Source organism: Elaeis guineensis, chromosome 4, assembly GCF_000442705.2.
Source record: "Elaeis guineensis isolate ETL-2024a chromosome 4, EG11, whole genome shotgun sequence".
NCBI classification, from domain to species: Eukaryota; Viridiplantae; Streptophyta; class Magnoliopsida; order Arecales; family Arecaceae; genus Elaeis; species Elaeis guineensis.
Genome location: NC_025996.2, coordinates 24,882,019 through 24,896,353, shown reverse-complemented (window position 1 = coordinate 24,896,353; position 14,335 = coordinate 24,882,019). Strand labels below are relative to the sequence as shown.

Below are 14,335 nucleotides of genomic sequence, written 5' to 3'. Positions count from 1 at the left end.
TCATCTGGAGGCAAAGAACGCTAGTCATCTCGGCAAACCCATGTAGAAGAAGGCAATTAATCCTATATTATACATCCTTTGTGCACCCAAAATTGATACACGGTTGGCCTTTGTATTTGAGAGAGAGACATGGCTAGATCAGTTCCTTCAATGAACTTATTTGGTAACTCAGAAATTAACTTCAAGCAAGAAGTCCTGTAGAAACTTCATAACAAATTTGCATATCTGGCACTTGAGCGGGTCAATCTTTCATGAAGAATAAAACATCCCTGGATCTTGCGGCCTACTTGATTTTATCTTAACACATGGCGCAGACATCCAGAAACAAATCCAGCATCATGAAACACGCTTACATGGAGGAAAGACCTGCAGACAAATTGCCCGTTTTTTCACTTACAAAAAGTAACTGAAATTTTGTAGTTTGTACTAACAGCGCCTTCCAAGCGACCTTTCACTGCATGAAGACAAGGAATCCGACAGAAGGGTGACAACATTCACCATTGGAGTTTTGTCCAAAGTAGGGGTTAAAGATATTTTCACTCAAATAGTACTCTTATGAACCTAGTTGATGTAATGCCGAGGAAAAACAAAAAGCTACATATTAACTGTCCATGAATCCAACCCACGTAGGTGGACTCATTCCACCGGGGGCAAAGCCGATAAAAGTTTTTGATTAGCTCCTTATCATCTCACAGCCAATCATATTTAAGCATGATTAGTAATTAATGAAGAGTGAACCGATATGTGAAATTTTTATTGGCTTTGCCTACAATAGAATAACTTCCCGAGTTTTACGGGCACTGATGCCACCTGGCAATTGAAAGAAGCGTGACACAAGTTCGCTCTAAATTTATTGTTATCATGACCAACAGGTGGGGTTCGAAGAGTTATGATCCACCATCTAGATATTTAAGACTTTAGATTGAATGCATTTATATTAGATACCTAGAGCAATGTGATGTCAGGCTCGTTTTTGGAAGATGCATTTATCTTGTTTGGCTCCATCAAGGCATGGTTGGACCAAGTGTAGGACCTGCGGTTCTCGTTTTACACTGAAAAAATAAAAGTGGAAAGGCTGGCTCAGTTTCTAGTATTATATTTTGTGTATAGGCTTATGACTCTCAAACAAATAATAATAAGTCTCGTCAACATAGCTTGGGGGATATATTCATTTCTACTTGTCGCATTGGCAAGATAGATAGATCTTGCTAGGATCCACAATACTGATATCAAAAATAAAGCTTTGGTCAGATTTGCTGATCACTCGAGGAAATTTACCTAGCCTCAAAAAAATAGTGCAGGGGAAGTCTGAATCCAAAGGCAATTAATCACATTCGCAATGCACATCCAACCAGCAATGAACAAAGACAGTCACCATGCATGAGGCGATCCAACTGGAAAGCTATATCCTGCGCATGGCCAGCAGAGTAAAAATGGAACCGCCCACAGTATTAAGAAAGAATTCTTCTCAATTCACAATGATAAGGTGACCTAACAAATCCACATGTGAACAATTTGGATTAAATATCCCGCATTCTCAGGTAAGTATGATAGAAGGGGTCCTAATTGTTATCTAGATTTGAACAGTTGCTAGTTGAATCCTACTCTTATCACCTAATTCAACCAACTACCATTCTAACTTTTTTTCCAAAAGGAATAACTACCGTTCTGGTCATATTAATTCTAATTCTACAAAGTGCCAATCGATGGAATAAAAGTTTCTTGAATTATTCACCAGAGTTAAGGGGGCAGTCCAAACTAACACCTTTTCTCAACCTCCACTTAAAACCAGGTCCAGTTCACTAAGTTTAACACTTCTTCTTCCCAGATCAAGCTAAGCAGCATAGCCCAGGAATTGGTTTAGAAAGAAAGAAGATGGACTACTCGAGAGATCTTATCATACAAAATCCAAACAGCAATGGAATCAAAAGAGAGTTAAAAAAATGAGTAAGAACAGAATAAACTAAGACCAAACCAGATGGCAATGAGCTGCTGGTCAGGAATTCTCACAGACGGCGGCGGCGATCCTAAGCTGCGGCGGCTGCTCGGGCTCCCCATTCCGCCGCCAGAAAGCCCTCCGCCACCACACCTCGAAACCCCTCTGGATATTAGGGCAGTCGTCCCCAGAATTCAGGAACCGTTCGAACCAGGCCAGCAAGATCTCCTGCTGCATCGCCAGCGGCAGCGTCAGAATGGTGTTGGCCAGCCCGTCCTCCATCAAGTGGCGGTCGAGCCCCTTGCAAGCTCTCCTCATCCACCCGAAGTCCTCGTAGAAAGGCTCAAGCCAAGTGCTTAAGAGCAAGCACCTCGCCTCCTTGGAGACTAAAATCTGGCCCTTGCCCACCCCCACAAAGAGCCGGGCTGTGACCCGGCTCACCTCGTACCGGTGGATTGCCGGGACTTTGGAATGCGCTTCCGAGAGCTCCGCCTGGCCCGCCCAGGTCCGGAGGAACTCGTCGGCCATCTGGCGGTCGATGAGGATGTCAAGGAGCCAGTGGAGGTTGTCGGCCTGGCGGGCTATTTGGGCGGCCTCCGACAGGTCGGCGGCGGCAGCGCAGAGGAAGTGGTGGCGAAGGAGGCGGAGGCAACCGTCGCAGGCGGAGTAGAGGGACTCCTTGCTGAGGTCCCCGCCAGAGGCGCAGCCACCGCCCCGGCCGTAGGAGGCGCTGTTCTCCCGGAGCATTTTCGACACGAGGCCCTTCATCTCCCGCCGTGCCTTCTCGTCCTTGCCCTCCAAGACCACCTGGAGAAGCCGGACCAGGATCTCCTGGCCACCGTTGCTGTTGGCTTCGTTCGCCGAGGAGGGGCCTACTTCCAAGGAGACTCTTTTTAGGACCTCCCCTGCGCCCGAGCTCCCGAGTTGGAGCTGGAAGAGCAGGGAGGCCACCTTCTCCTCCTCGTCCTCGCCCCAGGGAGCCGCCTCCAGGTACTCCAGGCAAGACAAAACCCCAGCGTCGAACTCGATTGCCGCCGAGATCTAATCACAAAGGACAGAAAAAGGTGACATTTTTACGATTAGAGAAAGCCATTGCCCAATGCCCTGGTTCTAAGAAGTGGACCAGGATTAGAGGATTAAAGGCGGGACCTTTAGGATGCCGAGGACCTTGGAGACGTCCTCCCTCATAAGGCGGCGGCGGAGGTCGTTGCAGTACATGAGGCGGAGAGTCTCGATGTAGACCTCGACGTCGTCGCAGTCGGAGATCTCAACGATGTGGGGGAGCGAATGCTGCTGGCGGGACCAACGATCGGAGAGCTTGGCGGCGAAGAAGCGGCTGTGGGCAACCAGGATGTGGTGGTGGACGTTGAGGGAGACGCTGAGGCCATCCTTGGAGCTGAGGGTGAGCCGGACGTCGCTGGAGTCGGGGTCATTGAACTGATTCCCGGGGCTACAGCTGCCCAGAATCTCCGCGATCCGCTCGTGGAGCATGAGCTCCTGGAAGGGGGCGGCGCGGTCGGCGGGCGGAGGGGGAGGGGGAGGCGGTAGGGAGGCGCGTGGTTGATACTCCTGCTCGTTGGCCATCATGTCGAAGAGGGTGGGGCTTGAGCGGGTCTTGTCGAGGGGCGGGGGTGACATGGGGTTCAGGAGCCCCGCGTTGAGGGCGGAATTGAACTTGCTGTAGCAAGGGAGGCACGAGGGGTGGGCCGGGAACGCGGCGGTGCCGGTGGCAGTGTCCATGGTGGCGCCCGGGGAAGCCCAGCCAGGGGAGCTCCGGGCCGGCGACGGGGAGTGGTGGGAAGTCGAAGGGGAGGGCTCCTCGGCGAGAGCGAGCTCCAGCTCCAATGGTGGCGGAAGTGGAGGAGGGCGGCGGGGGTAGGGAGGCGAGGCGGAGGAGGCAGGCAAGGGAGGGGGGTGGTGGTGGTGGGGCCTGGAGGAGGCGGCGCAGCACCAGGCGCCACCGTCGGAAGAGACGACGTGGGGGTAGGGGAAGGTGGGGATGGTGGTCTCGCGGCGCTTGCGACGCTTGGATCTCGGGGGGTGTGGCTCAGACTGGGTTTTGAGGTGGGCGGACGCTGCCATCCAAGGCGGGGCGCGCCAGGACTTTGTTAACTCCTTCCCCCGCCGCGGTTGTCGTCTTTTGATGAGAGCGAAAGGAAATTGGCGGTCTCTTCTCGGGGGAACCGCAACATTAAACTAAATGCTTCATTATTCTATAAATTTACTCTCGTACCGATAGATTGGAGTATGGCGATTGTTCCGATGAAGGAAGCAGGTGGGGCTGGGATCGTGAGGTGACTGGAATACTGAGTGTGTCTATTAAAGAGCGAAGGCAATGAATACAAGGAGGTTGAGGCTATAACGAGACGAGGCGGTAGACGCGTACTCCCTCTCTCCCTCTTTTTTTTACTCTCTCTCTCTCTCTCTCTCTCCGGTACATCACTCTCTCTCCCTCCTTTTTTTTTTTTTTTTTTTTTTTTTTTTTTTTTTTTTTTTTTTTTTTTTTTTTTTTTTTTTTTTTGCACAAACTCTTTCTACCTCTTCATGCTCCGTAGTCATTGTGGATTTTGTCAGCTTGCTGAACGCCGGCGGGGTTCGACGGTGAGCACGAGATGGGCCTGAAAAAGATAAGGAGAGAGTGGTTTTTTTTTTTTTTTTTTGCGTAGTAGGAGAGAGTGGAGCTCGGAAGCATAAGTGTGGCGGTGGAGTTAAATCTAAAGCGCTCTCCGCCGATGATTTCGAGCTCCTGTTAGTGTATGTACATTTCGTAGACATCAGGTTGTGGGTTATGTTAATTACGATGTTTTTTTTTTTTTAGAAAGAAGTAATATTATATTAATTAATTGACATCAGATACAAGTATGGGATACAACCACGGATACAGCACGAAAACAGAAATGTACAAACAAAGATAACATAGTACATGGAAAAGGAAATGTACAACCAACGTTGATTACGATGTTTGATGGGGAGAAGATGAGCATGAGACGAGTTCTTACCGTCTCTCCTCTCTCAGCTCTCACCGTCCAACAACGCCATCCAACCAGAAAAGGCGGTGAGGGGGCGAGATTTGACTCGTGGAGAGTGCTGGGTTGCTGGCCCATCGTGAAAGACCCATCGCGTGCATTTAAGCTTTTGATCCCAGGAGGAAACGGCAACAATCGAACGCTCATGATAACGCATTAGTCGTAGATTAGGACTTTTGATGGTCAGGCTGATACAAGAAAACAATAAACAATGTCATCAAAAAATGACATTAAAACTGAAAAAATTAGATTCGTCTAGTATTTTTTTTTTTCTTACAACATTCTGTTACAGCAAAGAAAAAAAATAAAATGCACATAGATTCATATAATTATATAAAATAAAAAAAAATAAAAAAATAAACATAAAATTTATATAGTTTGATTGAAAAGCCTACATCCACGGATAAGACACGAAAAAAAAAATTACTATGATGAAAAGAGAAATACAATCGTTCAGAACTCTCTAAACTCTAGCTGCAATTTAATTTTTCAAACTTCTCACACAATACTATCGAGATTGACAAAAAGTATAATATATATACTGGTCCATACCGCAGAGGACATTGTCCCCCACATCTCCCAATAAAGTCAGTGGTGGACTTCGAACATGGGCCTATCGGCCCATGCCCTCCACTACCACCACAAACCTTCCAAAAAATTTCATTCAGATCGTACTGCAGGCTTTTCGGATCAAATCATAGTTCGAGCCCATAAAAAATATCCAAAATTCAAGCCACATTAACAATTATTTTTCTTGGCTTAAATTTTCACTATCATCAACAAAATCATCTCAACACTCTGTCTTGCCAAATACCCTCGCAAGGGCACTACTGAGCACTACTGACACTAACCAAGTCTAGATAATGCCTAAACTTGCTAACTGGACTGTCTTAGTCATCATATCTGCCGGATTATCATGTGTAGAGACTTTCTGCACAACCATAGTACCTTGTGATACAATGTCCCAAATGACGTGATATCTAACATCAATGTGTTTTGTTTGCTCATGGTATATCTGGTTCTTTGTAAGATGAATGGCACTCTGACTGTCACAAAATACTGTTGGCTTTTTCTGCATCAATCCAAAATCACTCACCAAACCCTGTAACTATATAGCTTCTTTTACTGCTTCTGCTAGAGCCATATATTCAGCTTCTGTGGTAGACAAAACAACTGTAGTTTGCAATGTTGCCTTCCAACTGATAACACTACCAAAAAGAGTAAACAAATAACCTATCAGAGATCTCCTCTTGTCTAAGTCCTCTGCAAAATCTGAATCCACATAGCCAACAACTGAATCACTTATCTTGGCCCTATCGAATGTCAGACCAACATCTGTAGTACCTTTTAAATATCTTAGAATCTATTTCACTGCTTGCCAGTGCTCTCTCCTAGAACACGCCATGTATCTACTCACAATATTGACTGTATGTGAAATGTCAGGTCGAGTGCAAACCATAGCATACATGATGCTACCTACAGCACTAGAATAAGGAACACTGGATATGTGCTCCATCTCCATATTTGTTTTTGGTGACATATCGGCAGATAACTTGAAATGGGTAGCCAATGGAACAGTTATAGGCTTAGAATTATTCATGTTGAAACGCTGAAGCACTTTCTCAACATAAGTCTGCTGAGACAAAAAAAGTGTTGGGTGGATGTCTGGCCAGGATACCACCTCTCAAAACCTTTTCGGTACTGCACGATGCAGCAAGAAGAAAGAAGAAACAAAACAAAAACAATCAAAATACGTGGATCAGCCACAAAAGGACTCGCCTCCACGGGGCATGCAAACTTCACTATGAAAAAAAAAATTTACAAGAGGAGATCTCACCCTCAACCCTCGATCACCCAATTCTCTCTCACAGAAAGTTTTCCTCACAAAAGCTCTCTCTCTTGTAAGATCCCCCCGAACCCCTGAAGTGATCACTATCCGTTGTCCAGGAGCCCTGCTCCTTCTCTCTACAGCGTACGACAGCTCTCTCTTTTCTTCATAGGGTGTTCTCTGGATTTTCCGCACGACCTCACGGTCTGCGCGCCGCACAAAACCAAAGCCTTCACAGATTTTCGTGAGAAAAACAAGCCTGAAGACCACCACACGGTTACTGTTCACCAAATAGGCCTTTTATAGGCTTAATCCCATTTTAGATTAGGTTTAGGGCTCCTAATCAATCTCAAATCAAGTTCCAAACCATTGGATCAAGATTGGGATCAACCCACGCCATTCGATCGTGCTCCAGTCCATGGAATAGTGCCGTAGACCGTGAGAAATGCAAAAAAAATGCCCATGCAGTCCATGCAGTCTGCCATGGACCGCCCGATCCACGATGGACCGAGTTACAGGCTAGGCCCCAGCAATGCCTGGGCCTAGGCCGGCCTGCGTGTGCAGGCCTGGGCCGCGCCCGCATCGGGCGCCTGGGCCCGGGCCACATCCCGCGCGCGCCTGGGTTGGGCCGCACCCTGCGCATCGGGCCCGCATGCTGCCGCGCGTTGGGTGGCATCCCACCGCCTACGGCCGCGCTGCCGCTTCTGCTCCGCCGACCGCCGCCAGTCTTTCACCGTCTCGGATTACATGCCGACTTCAAAAGCACGTATCTTTTCCGTCCGAGCTCCGTTTGAGATGATCTTGATCTCGTTGGACTCCGTTTTTCTCCATGAACCTCACTGTGGGCTCAATGTGGACTGAATCTTGAGACATCAAATCCTAACAAAAAGCTTTCCAACACTTCTATCTCGGGTAATCTTCATTCTCAAAATTTTTTTTGCAGCATCCAAATCCTTCATCTCAAACTCATCACTCAACTGCTTTTTCAGTATATTAACTTGTGACATGCTTTTAGCAGTAATAAGATGTCATCCACATACAACAGTAAATAGATAAAGGAATCATCTGAAAGCTTTTCCAACTACCATATGAGCTACGGATAAAGCCATTACAAACCATGATGTACCACTACCCAGGTGACTGTTTCAAACCATATAAAGATTTCTTAAGCAAGCAAATATAGTTTTCCATACCTGGAATGACAAATCCTTCAGGCTGATTCATATAAATTTGCTCCTCCAACTCACCATGCAAAAATACTGTCTTCACATCTAATTACTCGAGCTCTAGATCATGAAGAGCAACCATAGCAAGAAGGACTCTGATGGAACTGTGCTTCATAACTGGAGAGAACACTTCATTGAAGTCAATCTCCTCCCTCTGAGTAAAGCCTTTAGCTACCAACCGTGTCTTGTAACGAGGTGCTTCTATCCCTGGAGTGCTTTTCTTTTTTTCGAAAACCCATTTGCAGCCTACCACTTTCTGTCCCTTAGACAATGTCACAAGCTCTCAAGTTTGATTCTTGTGAAGCGATTCAATTTTTTCACCCATAGCACCGACCCATTGATCTGCAGCTGAACAAGAAATAACTTGCCTATAATTGCTTGATTCATGCACATCAACTATCTCAGCAACTGATAAGGCATACGCAACTAGATCTGCATATGCATATCTCTGCGGGGGTCTGATCTGTCTTCTCTCCCTACCAGTTGCAATGCTATATGGCTCTTGTTGCTGTTGTTCAGGTGCATCCTCTTCTTGATCAGAATCTTGCACCTTATCATCTGGATCACTGGACTAAACTGCTGAAGTATCAACCTCAAGCTTCACCTATTCTCTGATACCGTGATCTGATTTTGATATTGACTTCTCCCTCTGACTATCTAATAAAGTAGACTAATTAAATGTCACATCTCTGCTGATTATTAACCCTAAAACTTAGTATCATTGCACCACAACCTATAACCTTTCACTCCAGATACATACCCTAGAAATATGCATTTTTTTACCCTCGGCTCGAGCTTACCATCCCTCACATGAGCATAAGCAGGACAACTAAACACTCTCAATTGAGAGTAATCAGCAAGTGACTCAGACCAGATCTCAAAAGGAGTTTTACACTCAATAGCTATAGATGGAGATCGATTTATCAAGAAACAGGCTGTAGTAATTGCTTCAGCCCAGAAATCCTTTCCCACACCTGAATGTGAGAGCATGCTTTGTGCTTTGTCACAAAGCATTCTGTTCATGCATTCTGCAATATCATTCTGTTGTGGTGTCCCAGTACAAGTGCGGTGTCTCACTATACTTTTGTCACTGCAAAAAGCATCGAACTCACGATTACAAAATTCTAATCTATTATCAGTTCTAAGATGCTTGACCTTCTTTTCTATCTGCTTCTCGATCATCATCTTCCGGTTTAACAAAAGTTGGAAATGCCTCATCTTTTGTTTTCACAAAATACACCCAAACCATCCGAGAGTAATCATCAATCAAAGTCATGAAATACCTGGCACCGTTCTTAGAAGAAATTCTGTTAGAACCCCATAGATCTGAATGGATGTAATCCACTGTACCTCTGGTCCAGTGCACTGCCTTTTTGTTGAACTTCACCCTGGTCTGTTTGCCAAACACACAGTGTTCACAAAAATCCATAGACTCTGTTTTCTATATGTCCAATAAATCTCGCTTCTTAATACAGATAACCCTCTCTCACTCATATGACCAAGGCGCAATGCCACAGCTGAGTCTGATTTTGATTACTGCTCCTAGATGCTACTGCAGCTTTCTCTGAAACTATACTTCCCTGAAGAACATACAATCCTAAAACCAAACTGCCTTTCATGAGTACCATAGAGCCCTTGCACACTTTGAGAATTCCATTCTCTGCATGGTATTTGTATCCATGAGAGTCTAGTATCCCAAGAGAAATTAGGTTCTTCTTCAGTCCTGGAACATGCCAACACTCCATAATTCTGACAATCCCATTAAACATCCTTAATCTGATGTTACCTACACCATCCACAGGTAATGCACTATCATTCTCCAGAAATACTTTACCACTCATCTGTTTGTAAGTGACAAACCAATTGCTGTGTGGATATATGTGATAAGTAGCACCACTATCTAGAACCCAAGAACTCTGTCCATGATCTGAACTCACAGATAAAATTTTTTCAGTACTATCACTGTCATCAGATATTAAACCTGTCAACAACATTCACAAAACTCTCTGGTTGCTTTCTCCTTTTATTTTTCAACTTGGGACAATCTCTCCTGTAGTGTCCCCACTCCCCGCACTCAAAACAGTTAGTCTTTTTCATTCTAGACTTTGATCTAGCTTTAGATTTCTTTTTGCTTGAAGAATCCTCCCTTGACTGTGTTCTTCCCCTGCTCAACAAACCCTCTCCCTCAGATCTGTCTCTATTATCTGCAAAAAAAAATTTCAACTCCTTCGATTTTAGTGAATTACTAACATCATCTAGTGAAATACTGTCTTTCCCATACAACAGAGTATCAACAAAAGTCTCATATAAGGGTGGCAACGAACATAACACAATCAAAGCCTGATCCTCACTATCAATATCAATATCTATATTTTTCAGGTCCATAATGATTGAATTAAATTCATCCAGATATTTTTTAATGGGCGTACCTTCATTCATTCTGAGATTGTACAATCTTTTCTTCAGATAGAGACGATTTGTCGGCGATTTGACGGTATACAGCTCCTCCAATTTCTTTCACACTTCAGATGCCGATTTTTCACTAGCAATCTCTCGCAGAATATAATCAGTGACGCTCATGAAAATCGCACTCAAGGCTCTCTCTTTTAGATCGGCCTTGTCCACCTCCTTCATACCCTCTGAAAAGTTATTCTCAACTGCCTTCCATAAACCTTGCAGAATCAAAGAAGTTTTTATTTTAATCTTCTACAGACTAAAACTCGATCCTCCGTTAAACTTCTCCACCTCATACTTCGTTGAAGATGATGCCATCTGTGAACTCTAAATTGCACGCATACAACGCTCAGATACCAGTTTGTTACAGCAAGCAAAAAAATAAGGCACACACAGATTCGTACAATCACACAGAACAGAGAAGAGAAGAAAAATTGACACAGAATTTACATGGTTCGATTGAAAAACCAACGTCCACAGGCAAGACACGAGAGAAAAATTTCACTATGATGAAAAGAGAAATACAATCACTCAGAACTCTCCAAATCCTAGCCGCAGTTTGATTTTCCAAACCTCTCACACAAAACTATCGAGATTGACAGAAAGTATAATATTTATACTGATTCATACTGCGGGAGGCGTTGCCCCTCGCATCCCTCAATGAGGTCAGTGGTGGGCTTCGAGCCATGCTCTCTGCTACCATCACAGATATCTCAAAAAATTTCATTCAGATCATAACACGGACTTTTCGAATCGGATGATAGTTCGAGTCCATAAAAAATATTTAAAATTCAAATCACATTAATACATTGAATATTCCACATCAACCACGTAGATGTAGTTTCTACCCCTAAAAAAAAAAAAAAAAAAAAAGCAATGTGGATGTAGCAGACAAGTTTATATCGCCGACGTACAAAAGCTTACAGATCACATGATAAAAAAAAAATTATTGGTCACTGTGTGGGCTTGCAAGATTTTTTTTATATTTGTTTATTAAAATATGTTAAATATATATATTTGATAAAGACCTTATCCCGACCAGCAGCGGGTCATGAGTGTCGCAATGTACAAAGACAATGGAGGCTTTTACACTGTTTAAAAAATGATATAATCTTTTAAAATTTTACGATAACAAAAATGTACATCCGTCCTGCTCTATCAGGAAGAGAATCCATCGTCACTAACATCATAAGTTAAAACTATCCAAAACACAAAAATTCTCCGACTGGCAAAATAAACATTAGGATGATTCTCTTGAAGACCATCATCTATCTTTGTCCCGATTAACATATATCCTTGACATTCTCACTTCAAAAGTTCCTTATAAATATCAATTGTCTTTCAGCAAACTCAACCGTTGCTCACGATCTAGAGGAAACCACGTAGAAAGATTGAATAGCAGCTACTGTTTACGTTATGTGATGTTAATCGTGGCCATTATATCGATAGAAACCATGAGGGGCTTATGAAATTGTTTAGCACCTTTTAATGTCCAACGTCACTAATTGCGTGCCGGAATTTTTTATTGACCGTTCTCTAAGCTTGAATCAAACATCAAGTTAGCTACTTTTTGGTTAACAACAATAAAGCCATGTCACCGATAAGTTCATACGAATAAAATATTCATTGAATGAATCTAGTTTAGATAGCTTGAGTTGAGCAACTTGATTATGCTTGACCTATTTAATTATCAGTTCAAGCCAGCATGATTTAGATCAAGATTGACTCGTTGATGACCCATTTAATTATGCATGGATTCTACCACCAAAAAAAAAAATAAGCATGGATATAATAATACATGTCAATGATTTGAGGGAATTAAAAAAAAAAATCAAATACCGTAGAAAGGGTGGATTTCTTCCGCATGATATTGTTTTGTTGGCATTTGGGTAGCAAAACAAGCGCAGGAGATAAAAGTAGGAAATAAAATGTATTAATATGGACTAAATTTTACAATGATTTGGATTTTATTATAAGAATAAAATTGCCCCATGCTTTTTTTTATATGATTAGCAAATTAAAAGGCATGTTCCATTTGAATGATATTAGTGGAAAATAGGCGTATTCAATCATGCTAATGTCACACCTCAAACCTAATACTCGGATCAGCTACCTGACATAACCGCACACTTTTTAGGATAAGATTTGAGAGGATTGCTAGGCAAGAAAATTCTTTACAACCTCTTCATCACAATGATCTCCATCTAACTTTTTGACAGGTATTAATGATACTCTAGCTATTCATCTACTCACTAATGATCCCAAATTATAGTCAAGCATTAAGCATCCTATGATTCTGAAAGGAGAAGATAAGTTATAGTACAAGCTCTATAGCCCAATAAGAATCCTCCATAAAACCATATTAGCATGAATACAAAATATCTTTTAGCAAATATATATAGCCGATAGGAAAAATAACTAGACTCATACATCAATAATTTGATAATTGAATAATATGAACATAGTTCTATAAATATGTCATATATCACCATGTTAATAATTCTAATTAATGGTAATAGTTTTTTTTAATCAATTAATGCAAGTAGGATTGTCACCATACTATCATTCTGGCATTGGATTAGACCTATCCATGTTTTAGCTCATGGCGGGCCAAATATATATAACCTATCCATCCATGGTCGGCAATTGCATCCTAGTCTATAGCTAACATCATATATACCACGTTTCACATGTGTTCCAAATATGCTTATTTTCTCTGATATATAGCTATAAAAAATTTAATTAAACATAATTTATCATCTTGATTTGATTTTAGCACTGCTAGTCAAACAATGTCTCAACTTGTGGTAAACCGAATACAATATCACATCCTAGTCCAAGACTGACCTAATACATACACCATATTTCTTGCATGATCAACTAGTCAGATGTTGTCCGTGCTCTATCAATTATGTTAAAGTCGTGATTTGATTTTCGATATTATACCAAATACAATATTGTACCCCAACCAGATATCACTCACGCCCCATTAATTATATTAAAACTACATTTTTTCTTACTCTTATGATATCAATAATTAAGCATCAATTAATCATAGTCCATGTAACATCAATTCATCAGTGTATAATATACGTACCAGTATATGTAAAATATACAACAATCATGTAGGTACATGTATATATAAAACCTTTTATATTTATATAGATGATCGTGTTGAAAGATCCTTACCTCTACCAATGGGGCTTAAGTATAGCAACCACTAGTCCTCTCTCTAGCTTCTGAACTCGAAGGTAAAGTGATTGACTCAATACTATCTTGTCCAAAAAATTGCTCACATATAGAACCAGACCTTACCATCAGAACAATTATAAACATCCAGGATTTATGATGGAAAATTATAGATGATTAAGATAAATGCCTGCACAATGCTAGCTCGAGACCTTTGATCACATTACACCAATTCGGGACCCCTCGTGGGATTGACCCAAACCTACAAGACATCCCTAGACCCACCATTGGTCAACTAAATCATTTAGAGAGGAAAAGAGACAGAGTAGAGAGGGAAAGAGTGAAGAAGAAAGAGAGGAAAGAGATAAGAGTCAGAAAGAGAGAGGAAACAAGGGGAAGAGGGAGAAATCTCATATTTTCTTCTCAAAAGAGAGGAAGAAGATCAGTTCTAGAGCTAGCCACCACATGGCAGTAATCTTCCGATAGTAATAGCTGCGGCAACAATCTGTAGCCATTACCTATATGCACTACAAGAAAATTGATTATTTGTGACAGTCAGACACCATCGCTAATAATAGATATGCCGTCGCTAATGGTATTAGCGATAAAACCGTCGCTAAAAAGTCATCGAAAAAAAGTTGGATGTTGAAGGTGCATATTAGCGACGGTAAAAATA

General features: G+C 42.5%; 1 protein-coding gene across 3 annotated transcripts; it reads right to left on the bottom strand.

Annotated features, from left to right (window-relative positions):
* Positions 1-356: 356 nt before the first annotated feature.
* Positions 357-4,309, bottom strand: LOC105043298 (BTB/POZ domain-containing protein At1g63850). 3 transcript variants are annotated; one of them, XM_073255883.1, is made up of 5 exons: positions 3,086-4,309; positions 1,976-2,977; positions 1,279-1,409; positions 946-1,052; positions 357-454 (listed from the first exon to the last, which is right to left on the bottom strand). In XM_073255883.1, exons 1-2 carry the CDS (start codon positions 4,016-4,018, stop codon positions 1,997-1,999), a joined length of 1,914 nt encoding a protein of 637 aa, XP_073111984.1. In that variant the 5' UTR covers positions 4,019-4,309; the 3' UTR covers positions 357-454; positions 946-1,052; positions 1,279-1,409; positions 1,976-1,996. The 3 variants fall into 3 exon arrangements, with proteins under 3 accessions (XP_073111984.1, XP_010919095.1, XP_073111985.1); XM_010920793.4 differs by having other exon boundaries at positions 357-1,052; XM_073255884.1 differs by having other exon boundaries at positions 357-1,052; positions 2,011-2,977.
* Between the last annotated feature and the right edge of the window lie 10,026 nt (positions 4,310-14,335).

Coding starts and splice junctions, on each gene's coding strand:
- LOC105043298 (XM_010920793.4), bottom strand. CDS start 4,018: ATGGCAGCGTCCGCCCACCTCAAAACCCAGTCTGAGCCACACCCCCCG. Junction 2,978..3,085: donor AGGTCCTCGGCATCCTAAAG/GTCCCGCCTTTA, acceptor CTTTGTGATTAG/ATCTCGGCGGCAATCGAGTT.